The sequence below is a fragment of the Nerophis ophidion genome, linkage group LG17 (assembly GCF_033978795.1).
Source record: "Nerophis ophidion isolate RoL-2023_Sa linkage group LG17, RoL_Noph_v1.0, whole genome shotgun sequence".
NCBI classification, from domain to species: Eukaryota; Metazoa; Chordata; class Actinopteri; order Syngnathiformes; family Syngnathidae; genus Nerophis; species Nerophis ophidion.
The window spans coordinates 41,124,916-41,149,930 of NC_084627.1; the positions used below are offsets into that span (position 1 = coordinate 41,124,916).

Genomic DNA, 25,015 nt, shown 5'->3' on the forward strand with positions numbered 1-25,015 from the left:
TCCATTATTCTTATTATTATTATTATTATTAAAAAAGAGGTATTCAGATGTTATTAGACAAATTTACTAGGATAATTCTGGAAAATCCCTTATCTGCTTAATGTGTTACTAGTGTTTTAGTGAGGTTTTATGTTCGTACTTGTACAACCTGGAAGTCAGAGGCAAAGGCAGCCGATGCTTCCTCCACGGTGGAAGCATCCGACGGTCGGAGGCAGCCGGTGGGACGAGGCAAGAGAGTGAAGTGAAGTGAATTAAATTTATATAGCGCTTTTCTCTAGTGACTCAAAGTGGTTTACATAGTGACACCCAATATCTAAGTTACATTTAAACCAGTGTGGGTGGCACTGGGAGCAGGTGGGTAAAGTGTCTTGCCCAAGGACACAACGGCAGTGACTAGGATGGCACAAGCGGGAATCGAACCTGCAACCCTCAAGTTGCTGGCACGGCCACTCTACCAACCGAGCTATGCCGCAGCTTCCTCTTTGACAGGTGCAGGAGGAACGACGCAAGCTCTCCGCTCATGTCTACGGTAAGAACCGACTTATTACCACCATTTTCTCACCGAAACCTGCCGGTTGACATGTGGTAGGGAACCATGTTCGCTTGACCGCTCTGTTCCATAGTAAAACTTCACCGTTATCTTTTGGGAATGTAAACAAGGACACACCGGCTGTGATTGTGTTGCTAAAGGCGGCCGCAATACACCGCTTTCCACCTACATCTTTCTTCTTTGACGTCTCCATTATTAATTGAACAAATTGCAAAAGATTCAGCAACACAGATGTCCATAATACTGTGGAATTATGGGATGAAAAGAGACGACTTATAGCTGTGAACGGTGCTGGACCAAAACGTCACGCGCACACGTCATCATACCGCACCGTTTTAGCATGATACTTCCGCGCGAAATTTAAATTTGCAATTAGTAAACTAAAAAGGCCGTATTGGCATGTGTTGCAATGTTAATATTTCATCATTGATATATAAACTATCAGACTGCGTGGTCGGTAGTAGTGGGTTTCAGTAGGCCTTTGAGTTCCCAAATCTTCTCCCAAGTGGGCCAGACCGGTAAAATCACGGCAAGATAACTTCAAAATAAAGACAAATACAGATTGTTTTCTTTGTTTGGAAATAGAACAAGCACATTCTGAAAATGTACAAATCATAATGTTGTCGGGTTTATTTTACACTTACATGCTGCGGCTAATAGTATTCTATCTTTATTTGTCGTGTGTGGAAAACGTGCACTTCCGGGTTTTTCGGATCGCCAATCACCGACATGCCAGGCTCTTCCAGTTTTACGAGAATGTTCTATTTTGCAATAAATTGTCGTTGTGCTTTTTAGCAATTGTCTTTTCGTCATTCTCGCTCTCACTCGTGCTCGTGCTCCGCCATCAACCACCCTCTCAACCTTCCCGGCTGCTGCCTTTAACAGAGCGACAGGTTATTAGATAACCACGCCCAGGTGGGCCATCTATGCACCTGTCGCTCATCTCGAATTCGTTCCTGGCACACCCTGCTTTGTTGCAGGACTGCAGGCCACGCCCCCCCTTCGCATCGTTATTTATACTTTCTGAGTAGATTATGTGATAATGTTCATCAGTCAACTAATTTTCAATTTATCAGGATAAAAAAAATAACAAAATCAAATTACAACATGTTATTTATGTGGTTTGCTCATTTACCTCGACTGGTGCTCGTGCTCCACCATCAACCACCCTCTCAACCTTCCCGGCTGCTGCCTTTAACAGAGCGACAGGTTATTAGATAACCACGCCCAGGTGGGCCATCTACACACCTGTCGCTGATCTCGAATTAGTTCCTGGCACACGCTGCTTTGTTGCAGGACTGCAGCCCACGCCCCCCCTCCACATCGTTATTTATACTTTCTGAATAAATTATGTGATAATGTTCCTCAGTGAACTAATTTTCAATCTATCAGGATAAAAAAAATAACCAAATCAAATTACAGGATGTTATTTATGTAGTTTGCTCATTTACCTTGACTGGTGCTCGTGGTCCGCCATCAACCACCCTCAACCTTCCCGGCTGCTGCCTTTAACAGAGCGACAGGTTATTAGATAACCACGCCCACGTGGGCCATCTACGCACCTGTCGCTGATCTCGAATTCGTTCCTGGCACACCCTGCTTTGTTGCAGGACTGCAGGCCACGCCCCCCCTTCACATCGTTATTTATACTTTCTGAGTAGATTATGTGATAATGTTCATCATTCAACTAATTTTCAATCTATTAGGATAAAAAAATAACAAAATCAAATTACAGGATGTTATTTATGTAGTTTGCTCATTTGCCTCGACTGGTGCTCGTGCTCCACCATCAACCACCCTCTCAACCTTCCCGGCTGCTGCCTTTAACAGAGCGACAGGTTATTGGATAACCACGCCCAGGTGGGCCATCTACGCACCTGTCGCTGATCTCGAATTCGTTCCTGGCACACTGTGCTTCGTAGCAGGACTACAGGCCACACCCCCCTCCACATCATTATTTATACTTTCTGAATAAATTATGTGATAATGTTCATCAGTCAACTAATTTTCAATCTATTAGGATAAAAAAAATAACAAAATCAAATTACAGGATGTTATTTACGTAGTTTGCTCATTTGCCTCGACTGGTGCTCGTGCTCCACCATCAACCACCCTCTCAACCTTCCCGGCTGCTGCCTTTAACAGAGCGACAGGTTATTAGATAAGCACGCCCAGGTGGGCCATCTACGCACCTGTCGCTGATCTCGAATTCGTTCCTGGCACACCATGCTTTGTTGCAGGATTGGAGGCCACGCCCCCCTCCACATCGTTATTTATACTTTCTGAATAAATTATGTGATAATGTTCATCAGTCAACTAATTTTCAATCGATCAGGATAAAAAAAATTACAACATCAAATTACAGGATGTTATTTATGTAGTTTGCTCATTTACCTCGACTGGTGCTGGTGCTCCACCATCAACCACCCTCTCAAACTTCCCGGCTGCTGCCTTTAACAGAGCGACAGGTTATTGGATAACCACGCCCAGGGGGGCCATCTACGCACCTGTCGCTGATCTCAAATTCTTTCCAGGCACACCGTGCTTTGTTGCAGGATTGCAGGCCACGCCCCCACTTCACATCGTTATTTATATTTTCTGAATAAATTACGTGATAATGTTCATCAGTCAACTAATTTTCAATCAATCAGGATAAAAAAATTACAACATCAAATTACAGGATGTTATTTATGTAGTTTGCTCATTTACCTCGACTGGTGCACTAACGTGTTTTTTTTTGTTGTTTTTTCTTACATAATCTAGATTAGAAAGATACAAATAATTGCTATTGTGACATCTAGTGGACACATCTGGAACAGCAGTTTTTTCATTCAAAAATTTTGGCTCATTTTTATACTTCGTAAACTCATCCCGCGGGCTGGATAAAACCTGTTCCCGGGCCGTAAGTTTGACACCCCTGCTCTAAATAATACAAAGGCAACATATCTGAATGAATTTCTACCAGCTGCAGAATTAATAAAGCTATTTTTTGTTCAGTAAAAGCTGCTCTTGTGAATGGAAGACATTTTTCCGCTAAGAACAGACCACATACCCCTCCCTACACGCTACAGTTACGGTATTGAGTTGTCACTGACTCCCATTGGGACCATCACACAGAATGCTCAAAGATCTGACTGGAGATGTTACTCGAATAGATTTGAACCCTGCAATTTTAAAAGAAGAACCCTCAAATGTCCTCTGCAAAGGTTTACCAGCTTTTTCATGCTGTATGCTCGTGTTTGCACTTTGTTTTGTGTAAAATCAATGAGTTGCATGGCGCAGCAGAGCAGTAGCTCGTGGATGTTGCGGACAATAGCGGCTGGCCGAGCTTGGCCGTCATGTGGTTGCTTTTCATTGTTTCATTTCCTGCGTCCCTCTTGTTCTTCAGCACAAATAACTGAACAACATACCATTCTAGGATGGAATGCAAAACAAATGACTTTGTACAAGCTGAGTTGTGTAATGATGATGGATCGGGTGGAGCTCTAGAGCCTATCGGGACTACAGGCTCGACTCACCTACACCCAAAGTAAACATGACATCACTGCAAGGAAACAATACATTTATAACGTCTTTTATTGATATCATTCAGTAAGAGGAAGTAAAGCATATTCTTTTTGTTTTAATATTACGAGATATTTTTAAAGACAACCCTCCTGGAATTTCCGGGGGATTCCCGAAATCCAGCGCCTCTCCCGAGAACTTCCCGGAAGAAATGTTCTCCCGAAATTCAGCCGGAGCTGGAGGCCACGCCCCCTCCAGGTCCATGCGGACCCGAGTGGGGACAGCCTGTTTTCACGTCCGCTTTCCCACTATATAAACAGCTTGCCTGCCCAATCACGTTACAACATCTACGGATTTGAATAACACACAAGGAGACGAAGCAGAAGAACGAGGAAGTTACAGCCATGGCGAAGCCGACTGTAATAGAGTGATCTATGTTTTCTGTTGCCATCTCCTATACCAGGGGTCGGGAACCTTTTTGACTGAAAGAGCCCAGAAGCCAAATATTTCAGAATGTATTTATGTAAGAGCCATATAATATTTTTTAACACTGAACACAACTGCATTTTTAAGTAAGACCAACATTTTTAGAGTATAATAGGTCTCTTATTTATTGTAATAACATTGTTATTCTGAAGTTAAATGTGGAGGGGGCGTGGCCTGCGGGCCTGCAGCAAAGTGGGGTGTTGCCAGGATCGGCCTTGAAATCAGCGACAGGTGTATAGATGGCCCACCCGGGCCTTGTTATCTAATCATCTGTCGCTCTGTTATAAGCAGCAGCCAGGAGGAGGGACAGGGTTGGGGCTGGGGCTGGGGCTGGAGCCAGAGCGCGAGCGAGAACGAAAGAGAAAAAGACAATTGCTGGAAAGCAACTGAGAGACTGATTGAAAAATAAAACAATATCGTAACCCTGAAACAGGCTCTCATGTCGGTGCTTGGTGGTCTGAAGAACCCCCAGGAGGGCAAGCCCCACACTAACCAATAATAAACAAATAACTTCTTACCTTTAACGCAACGTCTTGAACAGGTGCGGTAGAAAACGGATGGATGGATTAAAAATGCATGAGAATGTTTTATATTTTGAACGTTATTTTTAACACTGTGATTACAAGTGGAATTATTCATTACTTATCGTGTTAAGCAATGTCAGCTCAGATTTATCCGAGAGCCAGATGCAGTCACCAAAAGAGCCACATCTGGCTCGCGAGCCATAGGTTCCCTAGCCCTGTCCTATAGCGTTATGGGGTTGCTTTTTGATTGGTCAACGATTTACGTGGAGTCTGTTCTGATTCCTGAAGCCCACAGTAAAGAGACGTAACTTCATCACGTCGCCTGGTCATTGACTCCAACCCAATATAATACAATGTCGACGAGCAAAATGAAGAAATACGCTTGCAAGTTCCAAAACAAATGGAAACAAGAATTTCAGTTCATCCATGAGAGTTCGAAAGGGAAGGGGTATGTTGCCGGTAAATTTTGTAGAGCAGACTTCTCCATTTAACATGGTGGCCGAACGGATATACTCAGTCATGAATGGTCAGCGAATAACAAAGCATCCGCAGCGCAACATCGTTCACAACCCAGTATTAAGTGCCACCTCGTTAAATGGAGACCCTACGGTGTAACTTATGCTGAGACAAAGATGGCTACGCTGATAGCTGGAAGCAACATCCCGTTCTCCTTTGCGGATGTCTACAACAAATCCGTGAAGGATATGCTCCCGGATTCAGAGATCGCTCGCCAGTACGCAAATGGCAGAACAAAAGTTACTCAAATAGTGAAAGGTAAGTGTTGTTGTTGTTTTTTTTAGTAACCAGCAATCACAGTACAGTTAGTAGAACAACTGTGTTTTTATTACTGTGTGTTTGATAGGTGTCGTCTGAAATTCAACTATTTATTTTATTTATATATATAATAAAATAAATATATATAGCTAGAATTCACTGAAAGTCAAGTATTTCATATATATATATATTTATATATATATATGAAATATATATGAAATACTCGAGTTAGTGAATTGTAGATGTAAATATACTCCTCCCCTCTTAACCACACCCCCGGCCCCAACCACGCCTCCGCCCCACCCCCCACCATGCCCCCAACCCCCACACCCCACCTCTCGAAATCGGAGTTCTCAAGGTTGGTAAGTATGAAGAGATCCCTATTCAAACCTGACACTATTTCTTTAATAACAATGCTGATAAAGAAGTTGTTTCTAATACTAGTACATCAAGTCAAAACAAAGTAACAGGTTTATCAAATACATGTGGTCACTGAAGGGTATCTACAGCAGTGGTTCTCAAACTTTTTAAAAACAAGTATCACCTCAGAAAACACTGCAAGTACCAATACAATGACCAACATTAAAATACAGTAATGTAGTAGGCCTAAGTTTTCATTAAAAACAAAGCAGAAGTTTTATTTAGCAAGTATATTTAATATTTTTGGCCACTGTAACATTACACATAGTTTAAACCAGGGGTGTCAAACGTACGGCCCGTGGGATGAGTTTACGAAGTATAAAAATGAGGCAAAATTTTTGAATGAAAAAACTGCTGTTCTAGATGTGTCCACTGGATGTAGCAATCGCAATTATTTGTATCTTTCTAATCTAAATTATGCTACATATGTAAGAAAAAAAGAAAAAAAAAACACGTTAGTGCACCAGTCGAGGTAAATGAGCAAACTACATAAATAACATCCTGTAATTAGATTTTGTTATTTTTTTTTATCCTGATAGATTGAAAATTAGTTGACTGATGAACATTATCACATAATTTATTCAGAAAGTATAAATAACGATGTGGAGGGGGGGGGGGCTTGGCCTCCAATCCTGCAACAAAGCAGGGTGTGCCAGGAATGAATTTGAGATCAGCGACAGGTGCGTAGATGGCCCACCTGGGCGTGCTTATCTAATCACCTGTTGCTCTGTTAAAGCCAGCAGCCGGGAAGGAGAGAGGGGTGGTTGATGGTGGAGCACCAGCACATGCGAGACTGACGAAAAGACAAATGCTAAAAAGCACAAAGACAATTTATTGCAAAATAGAACATTTTCATAAAACTGGAAGAGCCTGGCATGTCGGTGATTGGTGATCCGAAAAACCCGGAAGTGCAGGTTTTCTACACACGACAAATAAAGATAGAATACTACTAGCCGCAACATGTAAGTGTAAAATAAACCCGACAATATTATGATTTGCACATTTTCAGAATGTGCTTGTTCTATTTTCAAACAAAGAAAACAATCTGTATTTGTCTTTATTTTTAAGTTATCTTGCTGTGATTTTACCAGTCCAGCCCACATGGGAGAAGATTTTTCTCCATGTGGTCCCCCGTCTAAAATGAGTTTGACACCCGTGGTTTAAACGGTAACACTGTGTTTGAATATTTAATTAAGTGATTATTTGGCAAACCACTAGATGGAGCCACAGTTTGACGATCACTAATCTAAAGGATTTACTGAAATCTTACCTATCCTCATTTTTGTTTTAGCTTCATTTTACACTTGTGTGACGGTTGAAGATGTTAAATTGTTACTTTAAAGGCCTACTGAAACCCACTACTACCGACCACGCAGTCTGATAGTTTATATATCAATGATGAAATATTAACATTGCAACACATGCCAATACGGCCGGTTTAGTTTACTAAATTGCAATTTTAAATTTCGCGCGAAGTATCCTGTTGAAAACGTCGCGGTATGATGACGCGTGCGCGTGACGTCACGGATTGTAGTGGACATTTTGATCCAGCACCGATCCCAGCTATAAGTCGTCTGCTTTAATCGCATAATTACAGAGTATTCTGGACATCTGTGTTGCTGAATCTTTTTCAATTTGTTCAATTAATAATGGAGACGTCAAAGAAGAAAGATGTAGGTGGGAAGCGGTGTATTGCGGCCGCCTTTAGCAACACAAACACAGCCGATGTTTCCTTGTTTCCTTGTTTACATTCCCGAAAGCTGACGGTGAAGCTTTACTATGGAACAGAGCGGTCAAGCGAACATGGTTCCCTACCACATGTCAACAGCGTGGCTTCGTAATAAAAGAGTGCGGGTACTTTCCTGGCACCACACATTTTCCATCGAAAATGTGTGGTGCATTATGAAGCGTAAAATACAACAGCGGAGACCCCGGACTGTGGAACGACTGAAGCTCTACATAAAACAAGAATGGGAAAGAATTCCACTTTCAAATCTTCAACAATTAGTCTCCTCAGTTCCCAAACGTTTATTGAATGTTGTTAAAAGCAAAGGTGATGTAACACAGTGGTGAACAGGCCCTTTCCCAACTACTTTGGCACGTGTTGCAGCCATGAAATTCTAAGTTAATTATTATTTGCAAAAAAGAATACATTTTATGAGTTTGAACTTCAAATATCTTGTCTTTGTAGTGCATTCAATTGAATATGCATTGAAAAGGATTTGCAAATCATTGTATTCCATTTATATTTACATCTAACACAATTTCTCAACTCATATGGAAACAGGGTTTGTATATGATTGAAGGGTTTTAACGGAGCGGCAATTATTATTGGACATAATCGCTTCAAAATAAACAAGCTGTAATCTGTAAATCTGTTTGACATATTTAAAAAAATGTATTTATTATATAATTGATTCATGCCATGTCGGCAGCTTACTGTTAATGTGAAAAAGAATCGGCAACAGAAACCAGCATGGACAAAAAAAACACATCTCCTTCCATTACACAGAATAATAATAATAATAATAGCCCTGGAGCGACAATGACTCTTTAAAGAAGTACTTCAAATACCAGCTTCTTCAAACCCAGAGAAAATCATATCATGTGTTTTGCCTGAGGTGCTCTCACATGTTTGGGTGACTAATACTGGAGCCACTAGTTCTTCTTTCCTCTTCATCTCGTCCACTAAGACAGCCAACAACATGCAGGACACACAACCCTCTGACTTGGAGTCAAAGCCAGCAGAAAGTGTTTTGATCACACCTCAACGCTATTCAAAGTGTGAATGCTATTTCTTTCTGGAGACTTGGAAAGACCAGCATGCTGTTCATGTCAACAACACTTGGAGCTGAACAGACTTCCTCCTTGCATCCGCTCCAGCACTAAACCTCCACCCTCATGCTGCAACTACGCCCTTCTGACACCTGGACCCGCCTTTATCGCTCCTTTGAGCTTTGTCTTCTTGTCGTCACGCCATCCGCTCTCCATCTCACCCCTGACCCGCAGCTCCATCATGCTTTTTCAACTGGATGATGTCAATGTGGGGCTTTCTGGGAAAGTTTTGCAAGGCCAAAGACAGGCTTGATAACATTTGTGCTCCTGGTCTTCTTCTTCTTGGCGGTGCAAAGACGGGTGGAGAAGGAAACTGTACTTTAAACTAAACATGACATCATTGTGCCTTTGAAGTTAGACTAGCTTGTGGTTCACTTCAAGTTGCTGCTTTTGTGACTTGACCACATTGTAATCCTTCTGGAAATGGTCGTGACAATGCAACTTGCCTATTTGTAGGCTGACTGACTGGCAGAGGTGGGTCGAGTAGCCAGAAATTGTACTAAAGTAACTTTAGAGATGTATTACTCAAGTAAAAGTAAGGAGTGGTCACCCAAATATTTACTTGAGTAAAAGTAAAAAGTATGTTGTGAAAAAAACTACTCAAGTACTGAGTAACTGATGAGTAACCTGTTTGTTTAATGATGACGGCAACAAGTAATGCACAAAAACATAAAAATAGCAATGAACAAATTCAGAGCCAGGAATATCTCTTAAGCAACTAAAACAATAATACACATTAAATAGTATATATTTGGTTTTACACTGTATTGAAAAAATTTGAAAATTAATTCTACCTTTGAAACCTCATTATACTATTGGCTAAGTTTTAGACTTAGACTTCCTTTTTATTGTCATTTAAATTTGAACCTTACAGTACAAATAAGAACACAATTTTGTTGCATTAGCTCTTGGTAGAGCAGGATAAAAAAAAGCAATAGGGTGCAGATATAAATAAATAGATTACTGTACAGATAAATATATTGCACTTTTGCATATGCATCCAGGTTTATGGATGTATGTTATATTGTCTTTTTATTCCAGTGAGTTAATCCATTTTGGGGGGAGTCGAGGGGATAATTTAAATATGATGCGTTCAAGAGTCTTACGGCCCGAGGGAAGAAGCTGCTACAGAACCTGGAGGTTCTGCTTCAGAGGCTGCGGAACCGCTTCCTTGAGTCCAGCAGTGAAAACAGTCCTTGGTGGGGGTGGGAGGAGTCTTTGCAGATTTTCTGAGCACTGGTCAGGCAGCGGCTTTTTGCGATCTCCTGGATAGGAGGATGAGGGATCCTTATAATCTTTTCTGCCGTCCTCACCACTCTCTGGAGAGACTTCCAGTCTGAGGCATTGCAGGCTCCAGTCCAGACAGAGATGCATAAATGTAAGTTTCTCAATACCCGACCTGGTTTTTGTGCCTTTAAAAAAGATTTAGAACTCTCCCTGAAAACACTCTACCTCTAACAACTAAAAAGCTGTGAAAACTATGAGGCTGTGTTCTAAATTTAAGTTATTTACTGAGATTGAATGAGCATATTTGTTTATTTTATATATATATATATATATATATATATATATATATATATACATATTGCGTTCTATTTTAGTTACTTTGAATTTACAACCCACTGGCGCTGTTTTGTACGGTTTTTATACTGTTTTGTACTGTTTCTGTACTTACTTTGATTATTATTTTCAACTGTTTGTAAATGTTGAAATTTATAAATAAAGGTTTTTATTTTTTTTATTTTTAAAGTGTGCAGTTAATCATGTGACCGCCTGGCTCTGTTTGATTGGTGAAACGGAGTCAAACGTCACCAGTGACTGCATTTAAATGGTGAAACGGAGTCAAACGTCACCAGTCTGCATTTGATTGGTGAAACGGAGTCAAACGTCACCAGTGACTGCATTTGATTGGTGAAACGGAGTCAAACGTCATCAGTGACTGCATTTGATTGGTGAAACGGAGTCAAATGTCATCAGTGACTGCATTTGATTGGTGAAACGGAGTCAAACGTCACCAGTGACTGCATTATTCTGGAAGAAACCAGAAGTTGCAAAGCAAAGTTGCTTGCATTTACAAAGGCACACGCTCTCTGCGAATCGCAGGAAGTGACCACTGGTCAGTGGGAGCGACTCGCTAACAGCCAATCAGGTATCAGCTATCAAGTTGGGTTGTGCCATCTTCTTGTCTCGCGGTCCATTCTTAGCATGAACTGAGAAGACAAAGTAAAAATGTGCAGCAGAGAGCGAAGAAATTGTCCATGAAATAGAAAAAGTCCTTCCGTAGTAGGGCAGTTTGTTATTTATTTAAAAGGGACTGCGGTCAGACCAATGTGGACCACTGTGGACCACCCTAGCAGTCAGACCAATGGGGGCCACCTTAGCAGTCAGACCAATGTGGACCACCCTCGCAGTCAGACCAATGTGGACCACTGTGGACCAGCCTCGCAGTCAGACCACTGTGGACCACCCTAGCAGTCAGACCAATGTGGACAACCCTCGCAGTCAGACCAATGTGGACCACCCTTGCAGTCAGACCAATGTGGACCACTGTGGACCACCCTTGCAGTCAGGCCAATGTGGACCACTGTGGACCAACGTAGCAGTCAAACCAATGTGGACCACTGTGGACCACCCTAGCAGTCAGACCAATGTGGACCACTGTGGACCACCCTTGCAGTCAGACCAATGTGGAGCACCCTAGCAGTCCGACCAATGTGGAGCACCCTAGCAGTCCGACCAATGTGGGCAACTCTAGCAGTCCGACCAATGTGGAGCACCCTAGCAGTCCGACCAATGTGGACCACCCAAGCAGTCAGACCAATGTGGACCACTGTGGACCACCCTTGCAGTCAGACCAATGTGGACCACTGTGGACCACCCTTTCAGTCAGACCAATGTGGACCACTGTGGACCACCCTAGCAGTCAGACCAATGTGGACCAATGTGGACCACCCTAGCAGTCAGACACATGTGGACCACCCTTGCAGTCAGACCAATGTGGACCACCCTAGCAGTCAGACACATGTGGACCACCCTAGCAGTCCGACCAATGTGGAGCACCCTAGCAGTCCGACCAATGTGGAGCACCCTAGCAGTACGACCAATGTGGAGCACCCTAGCAGTCCGACCAATGTGGACCACCCAAGCAGTCAGACCAATGTGGACCACTGTGGACCACCCTTGCAGTCAGACCAATGTGGACCACTGTGGACCACCCTTTCAGTCAGACCAATGTGGACCACTGTGGACCACCCTAGCAGTCAGACCAATGTGGACCAATGTGGACCACCCTAGCAGTCAGACACATGTGGACCACCCTTGCAGTCAGACCAATGTGGACCACCCTAGCAGTCAGACCAATGTGGACCACCCCAGCAGTCAGACCAATGTGGACCACCCCAGCAGTCAGACCAATGTGGACCACCCTAGCAGTCAGATCAATGAGGACCAGCCTAGCAGTCAGACCAATGAGTACCAGCCTAGCAGTCAGACCAATGAGGACCACCCCAGCAGTCAGACCAATGTGGACCACACTAGCAGTCAGACTAATGAGGACCACCCTAGACATACTTGCCAACCCTCCCGGATTTTCCGGGAGACTCCCGAAATGCAGCGCCTCTCCGGAAAACCCCCCAGGACAAATTTTCTCATGAAATTCAGGCGGAGCTGTAGGCCACGCCCCCTCCATCTCCATGCGGACCTGAGTGACGTGTCGACAGCCTGTTTTCAAGTACGCTTTCCCACAATATAAACAGCGAGCCGACCCAAAGACATTATAACTGTAGAATGATCGAGGCCGCGTTCTTGGTTTCTTATGCGGGTTTATTATTAGGCACTTTCATTAACGTCCTCCCAGCGCGGTAACAACACACAACAACAGCAGTCACGGTTTCATCTACAGTAAAGCAGTTTGTCTGCCGTAAACAGCAATGTTGTGACACTCTTAGACAGGAAAATACTGCCATCTACTGTACATGCATATGTGACAATAACATCTACGGCTTTTAGAGAGTGCAAAAGAATGAGAAAGATACAGCCATGGCAACGCCGACGACGAGTAAGATGAAGAAATACGATTGCAAGTTCCAAGCCGCAGCTGCGATTGGATCTGGATAGACTCCGGGAAGAAGTAGTGGACTACCAATTGCTTGGCAGTGAAGATCTTCCTCAAGAAACAAAAATTGACCGGTTTTGGGCCATGCTAGGGAGCGATGGAAGATTCCAGACTCTAGCACATTTGATGAAAGCAGTTTTGTGCATGCCACACAGCAACGCATCATCAAAGAGGGTTTTCAGCATGGTTAGAAAAATAGTGACAGAGAAAAGAACAAGGATGGACAATTCAACCCTTAACTCAACAATGAGTAGATGAGTGTTAAGTGTGTGTATATGTGGAAATAAATGAACACTGAAAGTCAAGTATTTCTTATATATATTTATATACATATATGAAATACTTGACTTGGTGAATTCTAGCTACATAATCCTCCCCTTTTAAACCAAAGACCACAATTAGCACAATTGAAGGACACAAGGACCGGTCAAAGACCACAATGAGCACAATTGAAGAACACAAGGACTGGTCAAAGACCACAATGAGGGCAATTGAAGGACACAAGGACTGGTCAAAGACCACAATGAGCGCAATTGAAGGACACAAGGACTGGTCAAAGACCACAATAAGCGCAATTGAAGGACACAAGGACTGGTTAAAGACCACAATGAGCACAATTGAAGGACACAAGGACTGGTCACAGACCAAAATGAGCGCAATTGAAGGACACAAGGACTGGTCAAAGACCACAATGAGCGCAATTGAAGGACACAAGGACTGGTCAAAGACCACAATGAGCACAATTGAAGGACACAAGGACCGGTCAAAGACCACAATGAGCGCAATTGAAGGACACAAGGACTGGTCAAAGACCACAATGAGCGCAATTGAAGAACACAAGGACTGGTCAAAGACCACAATGAGGGCAATTGAAGGACACAAGGACTGGTCAAAGACCACAATGAGCGCAATTGAAGGACACAAGGACTGGTCAAAGACCACAATGAGCACAATTGAAGGACACAAGGACTGGTCAAAGACCACAATGAGCACAATTGAAGAACACAAGGACTGGTCAAAGACCACAATGAGGGCAATTGAAGGACACAAGGACTGGTCAAAGACCACAATGAGCGCAATTGAAGGACACAAGGACTGGTCAAAGACCACAATAAGCGCAATTGAAGGACACAAGGACTGGTTAAAGACCACAATGAGCACAATTGAAGGACACAAGGACTGGTCACAGACCAAAATGAGCGCAATTGAAGGACACAAGGACTGGTCAAAGACCACAATGAGCGCAATTGAAGGACACAAGGACTGGTCAAAGACCACAATGAGCACAATTGAAGGACACAAGGACCGGTCAAAGACCACAATGAGCGCAATTGAAGGACACAAGGACTGGTCAAAGACCACAATGAGCGCAATTGAAGGACACAAGGACTGGTCAAAGACCACAATGAGCGCAATTGAAGGATACAAGGACTGGTTAAAGACCACAATGAGCACAATTGAAGGACACAAGAACTGTTTAAAGACCACAATGAGCACAATTGAAGGACACAAGGACTGGTCAAAGACCACAATGAGCGCAATTGAAAGACACAAGGACTGGTTAAAGACCACAATGAGCACAATTGAAGGACACAAGGACCGGTCAAAGACCACGATGAGGACAATTGAAGGACACAAGGACTGGTTAAAGACCACAATGAGCGCAATTGAAGGACACAAGGACTGGTCAAAGACCACAATGAGCACAATTGAAGGACACAAGGACTGGTCAAAGACCACAATGAGCGCAATTGAAGGACACAAGGACTGGTCGAAGACCACAATGAGCACAATTGAAGGACACAAGGACTGGTCAAAGACCACAATGAGCACAATTGAAGGACCGAGACAAACTTACCCAAAGGTGGTGACTTCTTCTATCTGTGGTTACGTCCTTATGTGGCTAACAAGGTTTGTAAGAATGTGTGCAAGAAGAAAAAAGGTGGTGGTGATGAAGTCAGCAGCAGTAAAACAGACATGACATGCACCGCCTTCACCACCTCCTCTTCCTCTTCCTGCTGCTGCTCTCCTCCTCTTCCTCCTCCTCCTCCTCTCCCGTCACACACACTCAATAATGCAGTGCTGGCCAGTTGGCGGGAGACTAGTGTGTGTGCGTGTGTGTGTGTTTGTGTGTGTGTGTGTGTGTGTTGTGAAGCTTCCACAGACAATCAGAGCCACACAATGTGGGTTTTGAACAGATCAGGTTCCTTCTGTGTCCCTTTCATGAATTCACTTGCACAACACGCCTCAACACTCATTTAATTTAGCTAACTACCACACATTAACTAGGTCACTACAAACTATGTCACTAATAACTATGTCACTACAAACTATGTCACTAATAACCAAACTTGCCAACCCTCCCGGATTTTCCGGGAGACTCCCGAAGTTCAGCGCCTCTCCCTAAAAATCTCCCGAAATTCCGGTGGAGCTGGAGGCCACGCCCCCTCCACGTCCGCTTTCCCACATAATAAAACAGCGGGCCTGCCCAATGACGTTATAACTGTAGAATGATCGAGGGCGACTTCTTGGTTTCTTATGTGGGTTTATTGTTAGGCAGTTTCATTTACGTCCTCCCAGCGCGGTAACAACACACAACAACAGCAGTCACGTTTTCGTCTACCATAATGCTGTTCGTCTGGCGTAAACAGCAATGTTCTGACACTCTTAAACAGGACAATACTGACATCTACTGTACATGCATATGGTTAGAAAAATAGTGAGAGTGACTAGAACAAGGATGGATAATTCAACCCTTAACTCAACAATGAGTAGATGAGTGTCATGTGTGTGTATATATGAAAATAAATTAACACTGAAATTCAAGTATATATATATATATATATATATATATATATATATATATATATATATATATATATATATGAAATACTTGACTCTTAACCACGCCCCACGCCCCGACCACTGTCACTATAATCTATGTCACTACTACAAACTATGCTATTGACTAACCTACTATGTATGACATCATATAGTGTCAGCAAGCAGTGCTATTGGCTGTCATAATGATAATGATGTCATGGCCTCCTTGACATCATTGATTGCAATGAATGCTGAAGCAGAGGAATAATGTGGGAGAAAAAAACAAGTCAGTTTGAAAAAATTTTCAGATTATCAGAACTGTAAATAAAATGTTTTTATGTTGATTTTTGATTTTCTTTCCATGTAAATCAATCAAAATACTACAGCAGTGGTTCTCTAACTTTTGAATACTTAGGTCTGCTACGCTACTGTATTTAATGTTGTTACTACGGTGGTACTTAATGAATACTTAGGTCTACTACACTACTGTATTTAATGTTGTTACTATGGTGGTACTTAATGAATACTTAGGTCTACTACAGGACTGTATTTAATGTTGTCAATATGGTGGTACTTAATGAATACTTAAGTCTACTACACTACTATATTTAATGTTGTCATTATGGTGGTACTTAATGAATGCATAGGTCTACTACACTTCTATATTTAATGTTGTCATTATGGTGGCACTTAATGAATACATAGGTCTACTGCAGGATTGTATTTAATGTTGGTCATCATGGTGGTACTTAATGAATACTTGCTATTTAATGCATACTTAGGTCTACTACATGACTGTATTTAATGTTGTCAATATGGTGTTAATTAATGAATACTTAGGTCTACTACACTACTGTCTTTAATGTTGTCATTATGGTGGAACTTAATGAATACTTAGGTCTACTACACTACTATATTTAATGTTGTCATGATGGTGGTAGTTAATGAATACTTAGGTGTACTACGCTACTGTATTTATTGTTGTCATTATGGTGGTACTTAATGAATAATAAGGTGTACTACACTAGTGAATTTAATGAAGTGATTATGGTGGTAGTTAATGAATACTTAGGTGTACTACACTACTGTATTTAATGTTGTAATGATGTTGGTAGCTAATGGATTCCTTAGGTCTACTACACTACTGTATTTAATGTTGTGATGATGGTGGTACTTAACGAATACTTAGGTCTACTACGCTACTGTATTTAATGTTGTGATGATGGTGGTACTTAATGAATACTTAGGTCTACTATGCTACTGTATTTAATGTTGTGATGATGGTGGTACTTAATGAATACTTTGGTCTACTACACTACTGTAGTTAATGTTTTCATGATGGTGGTACTTAACGAATACTTAGGTCTACTACATTACTGTATTTAATGTTGTCATTATGGTGGTAATCAATGAATACTTAGGTCTACTACACTACTATATTTAATGTTGTCATGATGGTGGTACTTAACGAATACTTAGGTTTACTACACTACTGTAGTTAATGTTGTGATGATGGTGGTACTTAATGAATACTTAGGTCTACTATGCTACTGTATTTAATGTTGTGATGATGGTGGTACTTAATGAATACTTTGGTCTACTACACTACTGTAGTTAATGTTTTCATGATAGTGGTACTTAATGAATACTTAGGTCTACTACATTACTGTATCTAATGTTGTGATGATGGTGGTACTTAATGAATACTTAGGTCTACTACACTACTGTATTTAATGTTGTCATTATGGTGGTAATTAATGAATATAGGTATACTACACTACTATATTCAATGTTGTCATGATGGTGGTACTTAACGAATACTTAGGTCTACTACACTACTGTAGTTAATGTTGTGATGATGGTGGTAGTTACGCATGTAGTGTACTTGTGGTAGTCACAAGTACACTACATTAAGGTGGTACTTGTGAAAAAGACAACGTGTTATAATAATGTTAAAGTGCATTTAAAGACATTTAAATGTGTGCAAACATTTCTGGGGAATATAAATATAAATATAACATATTATTTAATCACCAAAATAAATATCAAATATTGTCTAATCAACCAAAATGATGCCCTGCTGTCTGTGAGCTAAACAGATGTTTATTGTTGTTGAAATGTTAAATATGTGTACTTTATATCCGTATTTGGTAGGACACATGCATAATTCTGGCCTCTTAAAGAACACTATTGTACTTTTAAGAGAAGATTTAGAGAAAAATAAGAGCATGTAACCCACCTTCCTCATGGGTGTATGTAGGGCATGTGTGACATAACCAGGTAACGGTGTGACATAACCAGGTAAAGTGCCAACCAACAATACAACCTTATGTCAAGTCCTGGTGCAACACACTGCTTTTTACTTCAGGGTTTCACACTGAAGTTGCTTTACCGCACTTAACCTTCCCCTTGTGTTAACTTTCTGTTACCATCTCTTATGTTAACGGGTCGGTTTTGACCCATGTCTTAAATCAGCTGTAAAATACACTAAAAACAATTATCTATCATCCAATTTGTTTCTCATCTCTTGGTTACCTTGTTAGGCTTCCTTATCCTTGAAAATATTGGTTTCAATATTTTTGGTTTGGGCCATTGGGCCTTTTTTTTTGTCAGTATACCCCTCGATTTCAATTTTTAAAAATGGTAAAACGAACCTCAAGAGAATCATATACATAAAAAAAAGGTTGTTGTGTTACCTAACTATTACTAACGGGTATTAGAACACATCTCTTAAATAAATGTGTTTTATTCATTTTTTCATTTTAAGAATTTTAACTATAGTAACATCAATTTCGACCCATATATATTTACTTCAAGAAAAAGGCTAAAAAGTATTTTTTTCAGCAACAGAAATCCAACATCAAACAAACAACAACCAATCAAGCAAATGAAACCAAGAGAAATAGATTACTAGTTCCAAAACTAATTAAAAAAAAACAAAATCAGAGTGGCAAAAAGTGACACTTTTACTGTCCGTCTTTTTTTTGTTTTTGTACAGGATAACAAGGTAAAATGAGAATCCACTAAAGCTCACAGGATTGGGAGAAGAGCTGGCTGTCAGTGTGTTCAGTTCTGGCTCTTATCATTGCTTTATCATCTTATTTTTTATAACCGGGTCGAAACCGACCCTAACAACACCAAGGGCATAATTTCCAGCAGAGCATTTTATAATTTAGTGGAAAAAAATTAAAATGTTTTATTTTGTTGACAAAGAGGTTCCGGACAAAGTCAAAAAGCTTTGATGCAAAAAAATAAATGTATGTGGTGTTTTTATGCATTTAAAAACTAAAACGAGTCGGTGCCGACCCTAACACAAGGCGAAGGTTAAAAGGTGTTATTCAACACTAACTTGCAGGGTACATGAATTATTTATATGAAGTATTTCATCAACATAACATGAATATATACATGAAATATTTCATATGAATGAATATGAAGTATTTCACATAAGTATATACAGTATGAAGTATTTCACTCACCATGGCAGTCTGAGGATGTCTGCTCAGCATTGCCGCTTCATGGCCCTTTGTTGTCGTCACGGCAACCCCATAGCCTGTCATGAAATGCATAAATCACAATTATTTGATGAGCACAACCTGTGGAAATGAAATGTTCTGTGATAATTCTTTATCTCAAGTTATTGGCTTTATTTGACTTAATATCATAGAATCCTCTTCTGTTTATTGGACTTAACATAATATAATCATATTCTGTTTATTTGACTTAATATCATAGAATCATCTTCTGTTTATTTGACCTAATATCATAAAATAATTTTCTGTTTATTTGACTTAGTATCATAGAATCATCTTTTGTTTATTCGACTTAACATAATATAATCCTCTTCTGTTTATTTGACTTAATGTAATATAATCATCTTCTGTTTATTTGACCTAATATCATGACGTCATCTTCTGTGGGGTTGAAAGCCGTGATGATATTTAGTGACATGACATTTATTCTGAGCTAGATTTGTATTTGCAAGTAAGCATTGTGGCGCTCGTATGAAGATTAATCTGTCATGTTGTGCAGATGTGATGTTTAAACATCATCATCATTGTCATCCTGCCTCACTTCCCAGCATCACTGATGTTCTCCTCCAAGTACTAATAACTCCGCCTCCTCATAGACATCGTACAGTATGTGCATGATTGTCATGTGATCAGCATCACATTGTCCCAAGATGAGTGTACTCTGTATTATTACCAGGGAAAATGTGGTTGTCATGGTAACTGTCATGTGATGGTCATGCAGTGTGAGTCACATTTGTCATCACAATCACATTCTGAATGAATGACTAAGTCACTCATCTGCTCGCTCATATTTAAGACAATTATGCTGCTCGTATTATTTAATAAATCATATGGATTACGTAATAAACCATATCTATTATGTGATAAGCCATATGGATTATTCAATAAATAATATATATTATGTAATAAATCGTATGTATTGTGTAATAAAACATATGTATGATGTAATAAACCATATGTATTATGTAATAAACCATATGTATTATGTAATAAACCATATGGATACAATAGACAATGGTTTGAAGGAGGAAGATTTCAGGGGAAAATGTAGAACACATTGGTTTTTACCCGGGCAAAATTAATATATTTTTAGTTTGTAGTAGACCTAAGTATTCATTAATTACCACTCATAATGACAACATTAAATACAGTAGTGTAGTGGACCTAAGTATTCATTAAGTACCACCATCATCACAAAATTAAATACAGTAGTGTAGTACACCTAAGTATTCATTAACTACCACCATCATGACAACGTTTAATACAGTAGTGTAGTACACCTAAGTATTCATTAAGTACCACCATCATCACAACATTAAATACAGTAGTGTAGTACACCTAAGTATTCATCAACTACCACCATCATGACAACATTGAATATAGTAGTGTAGTAGACCTACGTATTCATTAATTACCACCATAATGACAACATTAAATACAGTAGTGTAGTAGACCTAAGTATTCATTAAGTACCACCATCATCACAAAATTAAATACACGGCGTGGCGCAGTGGGGAGAGTGGCCGTGCGCAACCTGAGCGTCCCTGGTTCAATTCCCACCTAGTCCCAACCTCGTCACGTCCGTTGTGTCCTGAGCAAGACACTTCACCCTTGCTCCTGATGGGTGCTGGTTGGCGCCTTGCAAGGCAGCTCCCTCCATCAGTGTGTGAATGTGTGTGTGAATGGGTAAATGTGGAAGTAGTGTCAAAGCGCTTTGAGTACCTTGAAGGTAGAAAAGCGCTATATAAGTACAACCCAGAAATACAGTAGTGTAGTACACCTAAGTATTCATTAACTACCACCATCATGACAACATTTAATACAGTAGTGTAGTACACCTAAGTATTCATTAAGTACCACCTACGTATTCAATAATTACCACCATAATGACAACATTAAATACAGTAATGTAGTAGACCTAAGTATTCATTAAGTACCACCATCATCACAAAATTAAATACAGTAGTGTAGTACACCTAAGTATTCATTAACTACCACCATCATGACAACATTTAATACAGTAGTGTAGTACACCTAAGTATTAATTAATTACCACCATCATCACAACATTAACTACAGTAGTGTAGTACACCTAAGTATTCATTAACTACCACCATCATGACAACATTGAATAACTACCACCATCATGACAACATTGAATATAGTAGTGTAGTAGACCTACGTATTCATTAATTACCACCATAATGACAACATTAAATACAGTAATGTAGTAGACCTAAGTATTCATTAACTACCACCATCATGACAACATTGAATACAGAAGTGTAGTAGACTTAAGTATTCATTAAGTACCACCATCATCACAACATTAAATACAGTAGTGTAGTACACCTAAGTATTCAATAACTACCACCATCATGACAACATTGAATATAGTAGTGTAGTAGACCTACAGGGGCTGTGAATCTTTGGGTGTCCCACGATTCGATTCAATATCGATTCTTGGGGTCGCGATTCGATAATATATCGATTTCTTCGATTCAATGCGATTTTCGATTCAAAAATGATATTTTTATGTATGTATTGAACGAATATAGAATCATTCATTTAATGATGGTGGTAGTTAATGAATACTTAGATCTACTACACTACTTTATTTAATGTTGTGATGATGGTGGTACTTAATGAATACTTAGGTCTACTACACTACTGTATTTAATGTTGTGATGATGGTGGTACTTAATGAATACTTAGGTCTACTACAGGATTGTATTTAATGTTGTCATTATCGTGGTAATTAATGAATACTTAGGTCTACTACACTACTGTATTAAATGTTGTCATGATGGTGGTACTTAATGAATACTTAGGTCTACTACACTACTGTATTTAATTTTGTGATGATGGTGGTACTTAATGAATACTTAGGTCTACTACACTACTGTATTTAATTTTGTGATGATGGTGGTACTTAATGAATACTTAGGTCTACTACAGGATTGTATTTAATGTTGTCATTATCGTGGTAATTAATGAATACTTAGGTCTACTACACTACTGTATTTAATGTTGTCATTATCGTGGTAATTAATGAATACTTAGGTCTACTACACTACTATATTCAATGTTGTCATGATGGTGGTAGACCTACAGGGGCTGCGAATCTTTGGGTGTCCCACGACTCGATCCAATATTGATTCTTGGGGTCGCGATTCGATAATATATCGATTTTTTTCGATTCAACGCGATTTTCGATTCAAAAACGATATTTTTCCGATTCAAAAGGATTCTGTATTCATTCAAGACATACGATTACAGCAGGAACTACCCCGGTCTGCTGACATGCTAGCAGAGTAGTAGATTTAAAAAAAAAAAAGCTTTTATAATGATAAAGGACAATGTTTTATCAACTGATTGCAATAATGTAAATTTGATTTAACTATCAAACGAACCATAAATATGACTTATTTTATCTTTGTGAAAACATTGGACACAGTGTGTTGTCAAGCTTATGAGATGCGATGCAAGTGTAAGCCACTCTGACACTATGGTTCTTTTTTGTATTTTTTCATAAATGTCTAATGATAATGTCAATGAGGGATTTTTAATCACTGCTATGCTGAAATTATAACTAATATTGGTACTGTTGTTGACAATATTCATTTTTTGTTTCACTACTTTTGGTTTGTTCTGTGTCGTGTTTGTGTCGCCTCTCAATTGCTCTGTTTATTGCAGTTCTGAGTGTTGCTGGTTCGGGTTGGGTTTTGGAATTGGATTGCATTGTTATGGTATTGCTGTGTATTGGTTTGTTGGATTGATTAAAAAAAAAAAAAAAAAAGAAAAAGAAGAGAATCGATTGTGAATCGCACAACGTATTCGATTCGATTCGTATTGGAATCCATTTTTTTCCCACACCCCTAATATATATATATATATAATCACGATTGCACTAATCATATTAAGGCAGATGAATCCCGCACTTTGCTTTGATGGCACTTGAAAGGAGAAGCGGTTAACTCTGCAAACGTTCAAATAAATGTTTGTTTATAACATTCTGACCATGAAAATGGGTTTGTGTCAAAATGTTGTGATTTTTTCAACTTAAATTAAAATATGCAATGCCGTATTTATCTGTGATTAATCCTAATGAATCACAATTGGACAGTTTTCTACGTTCATTTGATTGAAAAAGAAGAGTTCTTTGAAAGCACTAATTCATATTTACAGATGACAGAAAATCTCTTTTTCTGGGAGGCAAATTCCATCATACTTTTCATGTTGTTTTTCTCTTTTTTTATTACATTTGTATGGTGACTCTGAATGTTAATTCTCAATGTTAAACATCAATATAAATGTTGAATATAACCATACATGTCATATCTAAACATAAATGTTAAATCTTAATTTAAATGTTTACTCTAACTCCAAAGAAATAACTGGTTAATAGTACTGTTAAATCTAAATCTGAATGTTACATATAAATGTTAAATTAAATAAAACTGGTTAAATCCATCCATCCAGCCAGCCATCCGTTTTCTACTGCTTGTAATATAAACATCATTTTTTAAATGTAAATGTTGAATCTGAATCCAAATGTTGAATATAAAAATAAATGTTAAAAATAAATATCAAATATAAATGCTAACTCTTAAATATAAAAAGAAATGAAAATATAAATGTTAAATCCTAATCTAAATATGAATATAAATTCTAAATATAAACATAAATGTTCCAAATTTGAAATATTAATGATACATTTTTAAATATAAATGTCAGGCTTGCCACTGACAGTTTGTTTGTGTTTTAGTTTTTCCTCTGTGTGTTGAGTATTTCCCGTTTTTAGTTCCTGTCAGCGCTCTTATTTTGTCTGTTTCCTGTTTTTTCCCTGTGCGCTGTTTTCCCATCACCTGCAGCTGATCGGCACCTGGCCACACCTGGTGTCAATCAGCCCACTCCTATTTTACCTGCTTTGTTCCTCCAGTCAGTGCTGGATTATTGTCGCTCTTGTCGTTGCTACCTGTCGTGTCGTGTTGTGTCGTATCATATTGTGTCAATGCAGCGTTGCGGTAAGCTATATTTGATAGTGAGTTGTAGCTTATTGTCTTTTGTTCCCAGCTTCCGGTTTGTTTTCATATTATAAGTATGACTTATGTTTCATGCTCGATACCTGCTAGCTTCCACGCTAGGCCTTTTTGTTTGTAATCCGCCCACGTGCGCGCTTTTTGTTTGTACCCTTTGTTTGTTTTTTGTCTTAGTGTTTTAAATTAAATCATGTTTTCTCACTCCATGCCTGCCACCTTCTCTGCATCTTGGGGTTCATCAACAACTAACTATGATGATAAATGATCAATCGAAATCAGAATTGTAAATCTAAATGTTTAACTAAATGTGCATCTAAAGATAAATGTTGAATGTTGAATCCAAACATGCAGACATAAAAAAATGTTTTAAATACAATGTTAATAAGTACATAATGGTAAATGTAAATGTT

General features: G+C 39.5%; 1 protein-coding gene across 5 annotated transcripts in view; it reads right to left on the reverse strand.

Moving 5' to 3' along the window:
* The window catches only part of LOC133536444 (PALM2-AKAP2 fusion protein), a 225,984-nt gene that overhangs the window by 63,280 nt on the left and 137,689 nt on the right, over positions 1-25,015 (reverse strand). For all 5 annotated transcript variants that reach the window (XM_061876971.1, XM_061876969.1, XM_061876968.1 and 2 more), the window contains one exon: positions 19,510-19,583. In XM_061876971.1, coding sequence (XP_061732955.1) covers positions 19,510-19,583 — 74 coding nt within the window. The remainder of the gene's footprint in view (positions 1-19,509; positions 19,584-25,015) is intronic.